The sequence below is a fragment of the Dendrobium catenatum genome, unplaced genomic scaffold (genome assembly GCF_001605985.2).
Source record: "Dendrobium catenatum unplaced genomic scaffold, ASM160598v2 fragScaff_scaffold_542, whole genome shotgun sequence".
Taxonomy (NCBI): Eukaryota; Viridiplantae; Streptophyta; class Magnoliopsida; order Asparagales; family Orchidaceae; genus Dendrobium; species Dendrobium catenatum.
The window spans coordinates 3,320,142-3,335,624 of NW_021319004.1; the positions used below are offsets into that span (position 1 = coordinate 3,320,142).

The 15,483-nt window shown below is 32.9% G+C and overlaps 1 protein-coding gene across 4 annotated transcripts; it reads right to left on the reverse strand.

Annotated features, from left to right (window-relative positions):
- Positions 1-992: 992 nt before the first annotated feature.
- Positions 993-15,241, reverse strand: LOC110108276 (deoxyhypusine synthase). Of its 4 annotated transcripts, none has more exons than XM_028694721.1 (8): positions 14,955-15,241; positions 14,828-14,869; positions 14,537-14,704; positions 13,431-13,649; positions 11,532-11,618; positions 8,365-8,470; positions 8,053-8,288; positions 993-1,500 (listed from the first exon to the last, which is right to left on the reverse strand). In XM_028694721.1, exons 2-8 carry the CDS (start codon positions 14,828-14,830, stop codon positions 1,405-1,407), a joined length of 915 nt encoding a protein of 304 aa, XP_028550554.1. In that variant the 5' UTR covers positions 14,831-14,869; positions 14,955-15,241; the 3' UTR covers positions 993-1,404. The 4 variants fall into 4 exon arrangements, with proteins under 4 accessions (XP_028550554.1, XP_028550555.1, XP_020694513.1 ...); XM_028694722.1 differs by having other exon boundaries at positions 14,537-14,700; positions 14,955-15,239; XM_020838854.2 differs by having other exon boundaries at positions 14,828-15,240.
- Between the last annotated feature and the right edge of the window lie 242 nt (positions 15,242-15,483).

Consider the following 15,483-nt stretch of genomic DNA (forward strand, 5'->3'; position numbering starts at 1 on the left):
CTTTAGTGTTATCCAAATTAGTGTAAAGTAAATATATTTTTTTAAAAAAAATAAAATGAATTTAATATAAAATTCAAATATGACAACAATCAGCTAGTAGTGATGACAATGGTGGTTGGTGACATTCAACAAAGTTGGTGGCAATCGATGAAGTGATGACAACAGATAGTAGTAGCCGAGGGCGATCAGCAATGGTGTCCACGTTGACTGACGATATTGGTAGTGGCTGGCAGCGAGTGACAGCGATGTCTGACGACGAATGGCGACTGTGGCTAATAGATGGCTGGCAACATGTGGCACAACAATCAATCGAGCTTTTTTATGGCATAAACAATTCTCGCACAAAGTTTACCTCAAAAATGAATTAAAATATTTTACACTACATTAACTTCACTTTGCATTCATTTTTATCCAATCAAATATAAATGTTTTCAAAACTTCTACATTTGAAATACTTCACACACATTTTCCTCATGCAACACAATACACAATTATAAATTTAAATTTATAATTATTTTATTCAACACATAATGTGTATTATTACTTTAAAAAATTAAATGTAATGACAATTTGAACTCAGAGAAATACTCGTTATTTTAGAGTAAATCTAAATCATATGAACATGAACACTAACAAGATGTACACCCACTAAGACCATCTCCAACCGTTTGGCAAACAACCGAATGGAGGCCCTCAAACGTCACAACCGAACGCCATTTCCTCCGCTATTTGATCGCAGTTGAATAGTGCGACGTCAATTCACTTACGCAATTCTTTTCTCTCTACCGAACTTGCCTAAGAATGGCACGAAAGAAACAAGCGATGGTAATAGTCAAAATGACGTTCCATTGGAGATGAATCACGGCACTTTTTGGTTTTACTGCATTTTGCAGTGAAAAATAAGAGTTTCGGATGGAGATGCCCTAAGGGTCCACTTTCAATATATAAATGTTACATTATGTCTTTGTTCATAAAAATGATAGAAGGGCATATATCTCAAGGAGTTAGATATCCAGTAATAAATATACAATACAAGTTGCCACTTCCCACCAAAAGAGAATGTTAATACTGATAATACAATCATTCAAAAGATGATAAATTAAGGGTTTTGTTTTATACTAATTCAACAACCCATCACCTGAAAGCTCTGCCTCAAAAGCTACAACAGGCACACTACAGTGCCACTTATAACTAAAAATGTTAGCCAAAGTCACAAATAAGAACATATACGACGAGGAAAGCTTAATTTAGGCTTCATTTGGGATAACTTCTTTACTGTTTCTTGAATAAATTTTTTAGCATAAAAATTAAAAATTTTATATTAAAAAGCTTTTTCAAGAAGCACTAAAAAAGCCGTCCCAAACGAAGTCATAGGGAAGTTATAACCTCGGTGGTTTCATCTAGCTAGTTATTGGTGGCAGTAGCAGAAGTATCCTCAAACCTTCTTGCAAATGTTGCAGCAACAAGCAAGGGGAAAGCAATGGTTGCATCGCAGTGTACCTGAGCGTTTAAACATAAAAATTGGAGAAAATCAGCATTATAGTTGCTGGAAGAATGTCATTCAATGATGATGAAATTCGATTTCATACACCTTTGTTGTAGGAGAAAATATTAGTTGCCTTCGTCAGATTAAGAAAAAATATATATATCAAATTACTGATACAATGGCCGAAAGAAAATAGTGAGTTGAACAACATATGGTGTGTCCTATACAGTGAAACAACGTTTTGCACTAACATGTAATAGAACAATAAAAGGAACCTTCCTGATACAATGCTAGGCCAAATTGGGCCATCTAGGCAGACATACCATGCGAATGCAGAATCTAAAGGTGTCTAAAACCAAAATGATTGCATTAAGATGATCAACCTAAAGATGAATTTTAACTGAATCTTATTTTGGTTTTGGTTTAGTTTACTATTTTAAATTGAACTAGAAGTTAATCTTATTTTGGTTTTGGTTTAGTTTACTATTTTAAATTGAACTAGAAGTTAATCTTATTTTGGTTTTGGTTTAGTTTACTATTTTAAATTGAACTAGAAGTTTGTATAGGTCTAGGATGATGCCCTATAATGAAACCTGATATTGTATTTGAACCCCAAGCTTAACAGTTGATGAGAAGGTTCCCGAAAGATTAATTGAGAAAGAAGACACTGTTAAGCAACATTGGGTCATCTAGGCAGACACCATGCGAATGCAGAATCTAAAGGTGTCTAAAACCAAAATGATTGCATTAAGATGATCAACCTAAAGATATTCATCTTTAGGTTTTGGTTTTGGTTTAGTTTACTATTTTAAATTGAACTAGAAGTTTGTATAGGTCTAGGATGATGCCCTATAATGAAACCTGATATTGTATTTGAACCCCAAGCTTAACAGTTGATGAGAAGGTTCCCGAAAGATTAATTGAGAAAGAAGACACTGTTAAGCAACAATATATTTTTTTTAAGATTCAAAGAGAGTACAGCAACAATGTCAATATAAGATGAATGATTCACAGAATTAGCATCAAGATAACTCTATCATAGAAGGATACAAATATCACAATGATTGGGAACACTATCACAATCGGCCAACTACAATAGCTCAGGGCTAAATTTATTTCAACATTAAATCGATCCTCAAACTCATTTTTAGTTTTTTTATTTAACATGTACTAAACCAACTGGTTTAACCCTATATCAAATCCAAAATCGGTTCATGTAAACCCCTATAAATAGACCCCAAAAACTTTAATTGAATTCAGAAAATGAAATTTCTGCTCTTCATCTTTTCTCTTCTTGTTCTTAAGAGTCTACACCTACTCTAAAGATGTCTTTTTTCTCTTTTTGACCAACCAAAAAGCTTATAAAGCACCTAATTCTGCATTCCTTCTATCAACATCCTAGAATTGGATTTGGTGGTGAAATTTGAAAAACAAAATCTTTTAAAATTTGAAAGCTGGTCCGATAAATTTAAAAGAAACAAAGCTACAGAATCTAGAAGGGGCAAACACATACAACTTCTTTTAGTGCCAATAAAGAAAAATGGGTAGTCTATAATATACATAAAGAAAAACAAACTGCTTATTATGAAAATGAAGGGAAGCAGACTTGTAACCCAAATTCTCAACCAAAATTAGTGTTCAGAAGCAATGACATACCTCGAACTTTCCTTGGTGAGTGGGTAGGGGGCTATGATGCACAGACACGGACATGGCGACAAGGATACGACACGACACGGACACGGGACACGTCAATTATTAAAAATATAGGACATGAACACAAGTTGGACACGGTATTATAAATTTTATATTTTTAAAATAGTGTATAAAAATTAAACAAGTATAATTTTAAAAATTATTTAAAAATAATAAGTCATTTAACTAGAATTTGTGCTTAAAATGATTAATATTAGGATGTCGAGAGTCGGGCGTCGATGTCATTTATTAGCAATCGAGAGAGGAGTTGACAATGATGTTGAGAGTCGGGCATTGATGTTATGCAATATATATTGGGCGTCAATGTTAAGAGGGCATTTATCGTCGATGTTGTGAGGGCATTGGTCGTCGATGTTGAGAAGGCGTTGAACAAAGATGAGATGTCAAGTTGTGAGTGTAAAAATTGTTAGCATCGAGCATCAATATAAAGACAATGCCAGACTTTGATATGGAGATCATTTTAATATTTTTTTAATTAGACACGTTTGCAATGTGTCCTACACGTGTCAGAGGAGTGTCGGAAGCGTGTCGTGCCGGATACGTGTCGGACACTGCATGCCTCTTTGAAGAGAAGTGTCGGTGCATCATAGAAAGGGATCATTCGAAGCAAATAATGGAGATTGATGACCCGAACATTCCATGCCTCAAGGAAAAACTGAACAAGGAATACTCTTACAAAAAGAGAGAGTATTAAAATCATTACAGCATGTGCTAAAAGTGAGTCTCCAATTGCCATAATGTAGAAGATCCGAGGAGGTTAACCTGACCAGTAACCCCAATTATTCCCCATAATATAGGGTGATTAACCATCTCATTGAAGATTGCTATGCATTCAAGAATTGACTGGAAATAAAATACATAAAATGTGAGTTCACTTTATCAGATAACATTTTGATTCACCAAAAAAGAGAATCAATCAAGATGGTCACGTCCTCTTCTGTATTCTCGAATAAAAAAAAAGAAGAAATAATTTATGTTGAGAAATGGGAGACCATGATCTTAAAGAAGACAGTAAAAATGCAAAGGAGGCTTGAAGGAGTTCCTAACATCAAATGAAAATATCCTATTAAATCAGTACTCGAGTTAAAAGAGAAGTCGAGTGCCAAGGCACCCACTCCAAACTTCCAATCAAGGGATACCTAAGTCGAACTAGCTCATCAAAGTCTAGTCAAACTCCATCGCATGAACCTTCCCCTGAACTCCTGATTATCGAAGTAGAAGAAGATGATGAAGGGGAGGAAAATGAAAAATCCCTATAAATAATTTAGCCTTCGTGTAGAGCTTCCCGAATTAAAGAGGATAGATGAACGCTTCTACTATTTTATGTCCTTTCTTGTCAAATATATGCACAATTACTTTATCTTGCCTGAGATGTTGGACATCAAGAGACAACAATCTTAGCATCCACAAGTTCATGAGATTCACTGAGGAACCTGGGTTAACCAAAATATAACAAATGTCTATACATGGTATTGAAAAAGTTCACAAGCTTCACAAAGAAATGAAAACCCTACAATCAAAGGCCTTGGATTCATCTTGCTTAAATATCCTCAAAAGGAATATTTCTACGCAATAGATAGGGAGAAGTTCAATCCAAAAGTGATGCTAAAAAAGGCCATATATGTCAAACATGTATCTTAAGAACTAGAAGATTGTGGACAAGCTGCTACAATAAATGAGTTCAAAGAAATTATTTAGGAATTGAGGAAGATACTCTGCCCAACTTTCATCAACACTCTTCTACTGGAAGATAAAAGTGAAGATATAAAGATGGCACTATGTGAATTCATAAACTATTTTTCTTGAACATATGTTGAGATAGCTCACTTATCCCTAGAGGTGATAGTTCATCGACTAGCTATTAACACCGATACAACACCTGTCAAACAAGTTCCAAGACAAATGAGATTGGAGATCGAAGAGCAAATGATTGAAAAAAATGAAAAAGCTCACTGAAGTGAGTTTTATTTGAGAAGAGAAGTACACACAGTGGATAACGAACATTATTACCATGAAGAAGAAGAAGAAGAGCAGACAAATTCATATTTGTGTCGACTTCCAAGGCCTCAATAAGGCTTTGTCCAAAAGATGACTTTCTATCCACAATATCAAAATTGTTAGTTGATAACACTTCAAACTACAATGAGTTCTCGCTCATGTTTAGATCGTCAAACTACAATCAAATTAAGATGACTCCCGAAGATGAAAATCATATATCATTTCGAACACCCATTGGCATATTCTGCTACATAGTCGAGCTCTTTGGCTTAAAGGATACTGGAGCAACATAGTAAAGGGCTATGACATGCATTTTTTATTACTTGATCCATTAGAAGGTAGAGTACTATGTCAGTTATCTTGTCGTAAAGAGCAAAGATCACAAAGATCACCTCAATGGCCTTCGGGTTGTATTTGATAGAATCAAATAATTCAACCTCAAGATAAATATCCTCAAATGCACCTATGCGATTTTCTTAAAGAAAATTATTGGGTACATAATATGCCATAGGAGAGCTAAGATTGACCCAGAAAAAAAAGCAACATCGAAATACCGCCATCGAAAAGTCTTCATTAGCTCCACTCTTAACAAAGACATGTTAAGACAACCATGTTCATTCGACAATTTAAACCAAATAATGTCAACCGTTTGCAAAGTTGATGAAAATTGATATCGTTACAAATGAGATGACAAGAGATTTTTTTATAGCATCAAGAGATAATTATTAAACCACCCATTCTCGCAACGTCAATCCAGAGGAAAACCTCTCATCTTGCACACAACAGTTTTAGATTAGTCCCTTAAAGCATTGTTGTCGCAACATAATGAAGAAGGCAACAAGAATGCTCTCTATTATATCAATCGAAGATTGATAGGAGTAGAAGCATAACATGTTCCAATTGAGAAGCATTATTTGGCACTCACCTTTTTAGCTTAAAAACTTCTCCACTACATGCTTTCTTATAGGATCACTTTGATCTCAAAGATCGATCCGCTAAAAATTTATATGACAAGACCAATGTTCATAGATCATTTAGCCGAATTGGTAGTGATACTCCAACAGTACGAGATTACTTATGTTTCACAAAAAAAGAGGTGAAAAGGTAAATCCTCACAGATTTTTTGGCCGCACATCCCATTTTCGTAGATTCACCACTCAACGATGACGTATCTGATAAGCAGATTATGCTCCTTTATGAAAGCGAGAGGTTACAAATCTAGGAGATGTGCTTTGATGGAGCATAGTCTATCAAATATGCCTAACCTCTAAGCCTACCAAGGCATGAGCAAGCATTGGCCTCATCTTCATAACGCTTGATGGAGGAATAATGAGGAACTCATTCGGCTTGACTAAGCCCCAAACTAATAATGAAATTGGCTTTAAGTAATGATTCATCAAGCAATCTCTTGGATTATTCTCCATTCCATGTTTTTGAGGAATCACATCAAATATATCATCAACATAATTTTCAGACAGTCATGCCAATCTTATTTCATAAACTATAATTGGTGCTTAAACCATGTATGCTATTGATGGTAGATATCCTACGTTGGAGAGGTAAATCTTTATGTGATGACTAGTGAATATCTCTACAAGAAGTACGACATAGATGCAGAGATTTACTTGATAATTATCAATTGAATAATTTGTCAAAAAGCCAATTTTCTTTCTCAATTTGATCAAAATTGAATGAATATCAAAACCTACAATCATCCTAAACATAAATTGCTATGTCTAAATTTCAGCGTGAAAGTTGATCTTGATTAGTTTTGCTTAATTTTATTATTTTGAATTTTATTAAGAGTTTGCATATACAAGCTTGGGGCCTTAACCTATCAAGAAAGTTTGATTTATATTTGGATACTTAATCTACTGTTGCCAAGAAGATTCCTTGTGATTGATTTCGTGTGTTGGTTATAATGACTATATTGCTACCAAGTCATTTGTTTCTTATTGCCTTCAGCTCAATATTTGTGGCTATGTTGCAACCCAATCCTCTATTTCCTATGCTTTTATATAAATGGTTACAATAACATCTATGACAATTGCTTCCTGAAGTGCGACCAATTCCTCACACTTCTTTCTCTATTGACAGGTCTAGCAGCTTCTAATAAAATTGCTTTCTGCGGCTTACCAAGTGTTGTTCCTCTGTTTATTTCCCAAAAACAACCTTTGCAGATCCGTATTTATGGCATATTTAGTTGATTAAGGAAAATTTTCAGTTGGCTTTATGATTATAAATAAGGCTCCAAGATATGTGAAAAAACTCAATTATTGTCCGAATAAATTTCTTCTTTTGAATGTATGGTTTCTTTTGCTTTTGAGATTTATTCTGGATCAAATAAGATTTGAGGAATTTAAAAAGAGTTTATCTCCCAGTAAATAAAAATATTTGCTTTCTAGTGAATCACTTTCGTTCCTTCTTTTTCTCAGTCTTCTTTCGTCTTCTTCTTTATATTTCACTATTGGCTTGAAAGAGTAAATATATTCACTCAAATTTGACAATGACCAATATTTTGATCAAATGTGTGAACTTAAAAACATGTGTGAATTTTTTGTCCTTAATTTTTAATCATTGATTTGTATTAGAAGTCTATGCCTTTTCATTTGACTTGATTTCCATCGTGATTTTAGTTTTAATGAAAATAACAAAATAATTGCTTAAAACTATTTGTTTGTCCTGCCATATGTGCACATTAGTTACATAGTTTTCATAATCTCATAATAGATTAGCATTAAACTATATACATTAAGACATCTTATATATCCAACGGAGTAAGATATGTGTTCAAACTTATATACACTATTATTAGTAAGCATCACATATTCAAATAAAAGGGAAAAATAACATACTTTGACAGTTTTAGCAGAACCTCTTATTTTCCCCCATGAAACAGCTTCATCGGGCTGGGCTCCTGAATCACTTCCATCAAACTCCTGTGCGGTGTTAATGAAAACAGCATAATCTGAACCATTACGCATCATGTTGGCATTACAAATATGGTGTTTTGGAAGTCCACCGCCAAGAATAATCATTCCAGTCTTCCTAATACCAGCATGAACAGCTTCCCCATTCATGGATCGTATATCTGCAAGAAGAGGGAAAATCAAATTATTAAGGAACAACACTAACAAAATCACAAGCTACAAGGAGCACGCAAGGACCTTGAACAATGTCTATATGCAAACCACCACTTCTTATTGCATGACAGTACAGCATATCTCCAAGAGATCCATCAGTTAATCCCGGGCAGAAGACCGGTATGCGATTCTGAAAAGGTTTGATATGTCAACACAATGGTCAGCACTAAACATAAGCAAAATGCATGGTCCTTATTGGAGAGGAAAGCACTTATGTTGTATACCTCAGACTTCATTTATTTATAATAGAAGAATAAATATAATATTCTAAGAAGTAAGAAGTACCTAAATAAACATATGCCACTCACCAAACATAAAGAAACTTCCTAATTTAAAATCTTCCTATGTTAACACTCCCCATCATGTTGAACCATATATATCAATTAGCTCCAAATAATCGACAGAGAAGAGTAGAGGACTCAAAGCTTTTGCTAATAGTTCTAAATTGGAGACATTAGGGGGTCTTACAAAGCACAGTAGTCCAAATAAAAAAACAATCAACCTCAATAATTTTGGTTCATTCATGGAACACAATTGTAGGCAATGTAGATAGTAACATAATTGTTGCTGTACAAAACAATATGCTTAGGAATCGGAAAACCAAATTCCTATAAGAGAGGTTTTACATACATAGAGGGGTCATAGCTCAGTATTCATATAGATTTGGATGCAGTCACAACATTTTTTTTTCCTACTTTAGATGACTTGGTTGCTTCTAACAAAAATGTAGCATCTAGAAGCTAACTTCATGTATTCAACAAAGCCAACATAATTGAGAATGCTTCGGCATCGAAGTGCTCAGTTTTAATGTACAGTAATCATTCCCCATGACACTTTTTGAATAGCGACCTTATCTACATAGAAGCAAATATGTTGCAGATATTGGGGATGCAGAAGAAATTGTTTGGTTAAACATTTTTTTATGGAGTGAAGGAAAAAATGGAATGATAATGTCATTTTATTACCGTTAAAATGTTCCGGATCTAGGAAAGAACACACATTCCATTCCAAGAAAAAAACATATTCAAATTAAATATCGTTTTATCAAATATTTATTAGGAAGATGGTATCTCAATTCTCAAAATAGAACAAAATAGAATGATGTAAAACAGCAGGCTAACAATCCCATAGAGGAAGACAATTTATAAAAAATTGGGGTTTTATAAAACCTCGGTTAACCTTCAAAGAAAATTGAAAGGTATCATACAATGCCAATTTTTACAAGTCAGTCCATCTAAATTTTAAATTCCAGGTAGAAAATTTTAAATTTTAGTGGAGACTAACTTTTGTTCTACAAAACACGTACAAATTCAAAATAGATGAGTTTACTATTTTATCGAAATTACATTGTAGGATAAGAGGTTCAAAATCTTGTTGTGGTTCTATTAATAGTTTCAAAATGAAAATATGCTTTAATTTTTTTTTCCCATTCGCTCAACTCCATTTTACACAATATAAAGTGCGTATGAAAGGAGAAGTTGATTAATATTAAGGCCAGAATAATTCTCAAGGAAGATAGTTAATGCATAGGCTGCATCTATTGACACGGGATTAAAAAAAGGAGAATAGAAAAAGAAAGGGAGACAAAGGAGAGGGGAAGGTTAAAAAACAGCAAAAAAAAAAAAGAGGAGAGAGAATGAAAAAGACAGAAGAACCAGAAAATGATAGGCTTTCGTGTTTGTGGTTATAGTGAACCCTCTCAATGCAGTGCAAGCTTGAGCAAGCATGGTTGAAGTATGAAAACAAAATAGTGTTGGTAAGCCAACCTGATGGTGCCAATATTATCGTGGCAGTGCTGAGGGGAAGTTCGATGGTGATAGAAAATATCTTATTGTTGTAAATAAAAAATGCAACTTAAAGTTCTTTGATATCTTATCCAACAAGTCTCTAGCTTGACTCTTTATTATTCTGATACAAATTAAAAAGTTGTCTGGAAAATATATATAAATTTATCCTTCTCAATTATAAAGTTAATATTTCAATGTGTTTGTGGATGTAAGCAAGTTAATCTCATCAAATTACACAATTTTTTTTGTCTCCTGTGGTAGGAGTCTGCAGTTCACTTTCATCATCGTTTTTGCACTAAATGCCTATCTTTCTTAAATATCTTTTGCAAAACTACACAAGCAATACCAAAAATAAATTTAATATTGATCGTTGATATTAATAATTCTCATTTAATATTATTGAGATAAGGTGATACCTAGATATGATAGGTTTAAATATCTTGGATTTATTATTAAAAAAAATAGATATATAAATAAAGATATAATTCTAAGGTTAAGTCTGAATGGTTAAAATGAAGAAGCGTTTCAAGAATTTTGTGTAGTAAGAGGAATTTTATGGAGGTTTTAAGATAAATTTTATACAATTACAATTAGGTTGATGGCGTTGTATGGATGTGAATGTTGTGATCTAAAAAAATCATTGATATCCAAACTGAGTGTGGCAGAAATTAAAACGTTACGATGGATGTGTGGTAAAACTGGAAAAAATACATTAATGAATAATTATATTAGAGGAATTATTTGGAGTGATATTTATTAAAAATAAGATATTTAAAAAATCAGTTCATGTACATGTACAATGAAGGGTAGAAAATATGCCTATTAGACAAGCAAATACAATTAGGATAACAAATCAAAATGGTCCCTAAACTATTTGTATGGGACAATTTTAGTCCCTACTATCTATTGAGTCAAATTTAATCCTTTTATTCCTTAAATATGATCCAAAATACTCTCTCTATTGGATTATTTTGAATCAGAATTGAGGAATCAAGTGGTTACTTTGTATCAAATTGAGGAGTACGAAAAATCAATTGGACATATTAGATAATTTTGGACCAAAATGATCCCCGATAAATAGTTCAAGGGAAACTTCGACATTTTCCTCATATAATCAATGCTAGATGAATATGAAGTAGAACTAAGTTTACATTATTAAACATTATTAAAAATGAATTACGAAAATCAGTTTAACTCGTAGGCAATTGTTAGTAAAAACAGTTGAGCATTGAGGATTTATAAAGCCAACCCCAAATAGTTCTATGAAAACATTACTAGAAGTTGAAATAATTTTCAAATAAAAAGAAATGTTAAACAATTTATTCGCACAAATCAAAGCCTGGGAATATGCTAGGCTGTTGCAAAAAAAAGCAGCTCAGAATTTAAAATTGATATCAAAGTTACCTTATATGCCCAATACAAGTACGAACTTTCATCATTTATTTCTTTTCCCAAGCGCGAAATCACTTTTGACGGCGTCCAATCCACATTCTGTGACATCAAGCAATATAAGTGATGTGATAAAAATAAAAACCTAAATGTAGGAGTAAGATCCTAAGGTAACAGGATTTGATCATAAAATAATATATCATAGTTAAGCATGTCAAGATCTATAGATATACATGAAATAGATGTAGGAGTGGCTAAATTTATCAAATAGCCATTTGACAAAAAAAAACAAGAGATGAAAAATCATAAATATTCTTGGAATTTATACTTTTCACACAGAAAAAGCAGGAAAAACTTGTTTAAGCAACCAAATAAAATAGCTCCCCGGAAACCAAATAAGATATTGAGCATCACATATACTCCGTAATGATTTCAAACATAGTATATCATAAAAATAAAAAAAGATTAAAAAAAATTAAAAAAAAAAGTACAAACATCTCTTTATATAAAAAAGGAAAAACCATCTACCTTAAGAATTCCAAGATACACCCAGGACATTATATGAATGATGAGAAAATGCTCTATGCTTAGACGGAAAAATTTATATCAGCCCACCAAGCAGAACAAAAAACAACATAAGAGCCACCAATAAAATTGTAAAGATATGTTCTGATCAAATTAAGGTACTATACATAATCAACAATCCATCAAGCGTCACATAAATATTGATAGAAATAGAGAACTTAGAGTTCTTGCAGGTAAATTTACCATCTTCACATATAAATTAATCGGTAGCAAGAAGTAAAAAGAAAAAAGGGGCAGCTAAAAGAGATGAAAACAAGTTACATTTGCAATAGAATACACAATTAAAAGGAACAATTCATTTAGCATGCTTGCATGTGTGCTTCCGCGTATATACCTATATATACAAATGCCATCCATTTCCTACCTTGCCATAGATTGTGCCGTCACTTCCTTAGGTAAATAATGGACTTTGCTAGACATTTTGAAAATTTTAAAGGATTTAATAAAAGGTTAGACGAAAAAATAACATGCTTCAAAATTATGGGAAAAAAAAAACTTAACACTGTTAATACCATGCAACTTTCAAAAAGAAAAAAATGGTAAAGAGCAATTACTAAAGCTGATTGCAAATAATTAGGGTAAGACTAACAATGTTAACAATGATCCAATTCATAACTTCTTGTTAACGCATGGCAATAGCTAACCGAACTCTCCAACATATATGTTTGCCTAGCATTGAATTGTGTGGACCCTCAAATGAATATTCAATTACAAGATATAACAACAAATCATCAAGTATATATTGTTAAAACAACACTCATGTAACGAATAAACTAGACTTCATTATCTTAATAAAAAGATGTCAGAAAAAAAGTAATAAACTTCATTTATAATTAGTTTATTATTTCCTTAGAGCATTACAAGAGAAAAATATTAGGCATCGTAAAAAACTTAATTACATAACAAAACAATACCCTTTTCTATCAAACTATCAATCATCATCATAAGCATTGTCAACAATAATAGCAACATGAACTTATACCAACTTTTTGGGATAGGCATGATGATCACCCTTCATTTCAATTGAGCATCACAAAAGATATTGATGGCAGATTACAGAAGTATTTCTTTACAACTAGTAAAAAAATGTTTAATCTACACTTTTCCTTTTGTGCATTCATTGACTATGTCATCCAATCTTATAAAAGCATATATTTCACTCTAATGCATATGCTCATAGCATCTAAGTCTTTTTTTTTTAACTAACCTTGAACAGGTACTAATTCAAGAAGTTTTCTGGCATACATATTCCACATTTTATCATTCTCAGTTTTATGACACATCCAATTTTTAGCATTAAAATTTTAAAAATAATACTACAATAAGTACCTTCATCAATTGTTCTTCTAGCATTTGGTCAAGAATTGGATTGATCCAATTCTCAAATTTGCAGTAATTATCATTAGGAACCAACAGGTTCCCAATTCGATTCAATCCTTTAGAGCGAAGATACGCCCCAGGTAAAGAAAAATCACCTCTGTATGTCGGTGCAAGACACTTTATAAGGTCCTCTTCTATGCCACCAGCAGTTGTAACCACAACATCCACCTGAAAGTGTCAGTTAAACCAGTTTAAACTCAAGAACTCAGTAAAACTAACAAACTATGAAAAGAAGATACATTGCTCTCATTATTATTAAGTTAATATACTTCATTAGGATAATGAAGATGAAATTATTAAACATCCATTAATGTCCAATGAAGTAGCACTGATATGTAAGAAGACATTCCAATCGAAGTAGGTACTTCTATTCATTCAGCAGCTTTGCAAGATACGGAAGAACAGTTGGAAACTCTAAAATGCTTTGCTAAGCTGATATGAAATGAAAATTAGGTGAATTTGTTGCTTGGTGAATTGGGATAAAAAGGAATAAGTGTGCTTGGTGAATTTATAGATAGTCACATAACAATTACTACAGAATGTTGCAGCAGTGGTTTTTGAACCCATAATAAAGGCAATAGTAAACGTTCAAAGCCTGGATTGGGAATTTGGAAAATAAACATACTCATTGATCCTATCAGGAAAAACTGAGCAAATCTGACCAACTTTGATATATCAAACACCCCTCCCCTCCAAAGATCTATAGATTTAACTGAGTTAAGAGGACCAAATAATAATAATAATGGGTGAAAGAGCACTAATCACTTTTTAAAGAGAGTTTACACAAATCATCTGTTTGCCTATTTGGTTAATCCATACAAACATACAATCCATAGGACAAATCAATAAAAAAGGTGACAATTTTTTTAAAAAATGCATCAAATTTACCAACACTAACAAGCATAAACATGAATCACATTCTCTATTAAGCATATCAAAACCGAAAGATTCAATATGATTAAACTTATATCATAATGCATTAACAACAAATACTAGATTAAAAAAATCAATTCTTTGAAGTCTACTAACACAAATATTGCTTCCAGATTACTAACCATTCTATGCTCCACAAGAAACCGGATGATATCCCGAACACCTGATGAAACTAGATTCGATGTAAAGCCCAGAAAGATTTTGCATCTGACAGACTCTCTGTATGCAGGATCCAACTCTTCTTCAGTGCAATCTTCTGTTGGTTTCTCATGGGAAAGCCTCCAATCTAACTTCAGTATGATCAGCATGGGAAAATACATTTTAACCAAAAAAAAAAAACTTACGACAACATCATTGATAAAAAAGATGACCTCTGAGAATTCCGAATAGTAGACAAGAGTAAGAAAACTCACCATCTGATTGACGACTTCGACGGCGTCTCCAAGGTTCGATGCCTGGAAACCAGTGAAAACCATGGAATCTATGAGCCGTCTGAAATCAACACCGCGATTGAAATCATAGCCAGAGATCTTCTTAAACCTCATCACGTCCAGGGTTTCGGATTCTTTAAAGACGACGGAACGAATAGCGTCGAGGTTTTCCCTCTGCCCTTCGCTTTCTGCGCCGCCCATTTCGAGCAAAATCGTGACCTTATCAAACCTATAATTCGCGCTTCGACACCGAGATTCTAATCTCTGCGATCAAAGCAAAGCAATATTGACGAGTAAATGGATTTTGAAAGAGAGATGCCGCCTCCAGGCCTTTCCTACGCTACGAATGCCTCGGCGGCGGCGGAGCATGGTGAGGGCATCGGATTCAAGTAAGATTTATCTTAAATTCCGCAGATTAAATTTTTAAAATTTTTTAATTCTAACATTTTTGCATTTTATTATATTATTGGCTTAATTCAAGATTTATTAAATATAGTATTTATATAACTTAATTATTAAAAAAACTCATATAAATCTTGAATCTTGAAACAAATTTTCAAATAATTTATTTAATTTAGCAAAATAAATAGTTATAATATCAAATAATTTTCAGATTTTAAACCTAATAAAATTTATTA